The sequence below is a fragment of the Frankliniella occidentalis genome, unplaced genomic scaffold (genome assembly GCF_000697945.3).
Source record: "Frankliniella occidentalis isolate FOCC.00 unplaced genomic scaffold, Focc_3.1 Scaffold16, whole genome shotgun sequence".
In the NCBI taxonomy this organism is placed as follows: Eukaryota; Metazoa; Arthropoda; class Insecta; order Thysanoptera; family Thripidae; genus Frankliniella; species Frankliniella occidentalis.
In genome coordinates, this window is record NW_026267146.1 from 460,197 (window position 1) to 461,745 (window position 1,549).

At 55.6% G+C, this 1,549-nt stretch overlaps 1 protein-coding gene across 1 annotated transcript in view; it reads left to right on the forward strand.

Moving 5' to 3' along the window:
• Positions 1-730: 730 nt before the first annotated feature.
• LOC113206018 (transcription factor AP-2-epsilon) overlaps positions 731-1,549 on the forward strand; it is a gene marked incomplete in the record, with an annotated part of 30,358 nt that continues 29,539 nt past the window's right edge. Inside the window, 1 exon segment of the mRNA XM_052264050.1 lies at positions 731-959. Coding sequence (XP_052120010.1) covers positions 732-959 — 228 coding nt within the window.

Below are 1,549 nucleotides of genomic sequence, written 5' to 3' on the forward strand. Positions count from 1 at the left end.
TTTAATTTTATTGTTTAAAAGTACAACTGGTGGCAGGCGATATAGACCTGACTGCGGGTGGGCCTCTTGGCTATCGCAGCTATGAAAGTGAAAGAAACGTTCTAAGCGCGCGCGGGACGAGCACGGTCGGCTGCAGTGGGCAAGAGAGGTCCCTCTGACGGGGCGCTATAGCGGGCCGTCGTCGTAAAGGCGTGCGTGTGCGAGTGTGGCTAGATCCACCGGCACTGGGATGATCCACTCTGGGCGCCCCGCCCCGCCACGCCCCGCCACGCCCCGCCACGCCCCGCCACGCCCCGCCCCGCCACGCCCCGAGCTAAGTGTGTCAGCAACAGCAGCAGGTGGTGCGGCGGGGCCCCGGCGAAAACGAATTGACGGTTCCAGTGCACAAGTGACAGTGCGCGGGGCGGCCTGGCCAGGCCGTTGCGTGAGCCGCTCGAGAGTGTTAGTCTCTGGAGGAGACTCTCCAGCACGCGTCGTCGCGGCCCCTCGCCCCGGATGTCTGTCCCCATCACTGGACCGTTGTTTTTGTTTTTTAAAGATTTTGGTTCTTATTTTTGCCTCCCGCTGGCCGAAGCCGAATACATAATAACCGCCAAACTGACGATGCGATTTTTAGTGTGGGCGCTGCTTGTGTATAAACTTTTCACGAAAACAAAAATTTTATAAGGAATAAAATATCGTAGTAAATAATAATATGTTTTAATTCATTTTTTTCCCTTTTCCAGAGCAATATGCACGCGTCGTTCCCCTACGAACCTCCGCGGTCGCGCGACTACAGCGTGAGCCGGCGGGGGGACCTGATGGTGGCGCACCCCCTGGAGCAGGACATCGGCCTGCACGCCTCGCTCGGCAGCGATGACAACCAGATCTCCACCAACAACATGATGGCCCAGTGCAACACCTTCTCCATCCAGAGGCAGATCCAGGAGGTGCTCAAGGAGGCTGTCGTCTACGACGGGGTGAGCACAATATAAATCCTTTACTTATTTAGAGCCTGTCATTAGGTAGCCCAAGCCCAGTCTCAACATTCATGGCCGGAAAGTCCCGTACCGTACAGTACTTACATACCGTACGCCATACTGTGCGACGCACTCTTGACGAAACCACGAAACGCGGAACTAAAACACTTGCTGGATGAGTTTGTTGTTTATAAGGCCCTGTGTCATTACGGTACGCGCTCGGTACTGCCCCGGGCGCCATCCCCGCTCCCCCCTCTTTCACCTTTTTCGGATTAACGGCACGTGACTTGTACCGATCACTCCTTAATAGACAATCTCTAGCCTTTTGCGTGAAACGAATTGCTGTCGTCAACTTCAGCAAACGGTTCGAAAAATTCAAAAGCTTTATTGTATCGTACGATGTGTGTGGTGGATGGCTTATATATTTTCACCGATGCCTTTCGTGCGCTCGAGTGACGAATCGCTTTCAAATGGTTCCGAAAGGGTCAGTCAGTCCGTCTGAGCCGCTCAGCGGTCAAGCAGTGGCGGCCCCGTGGGCCCCACGCTGAGAGCGTGGCGGGGCGGGGCGCTACTGTGTGCCGCGAGCCGCG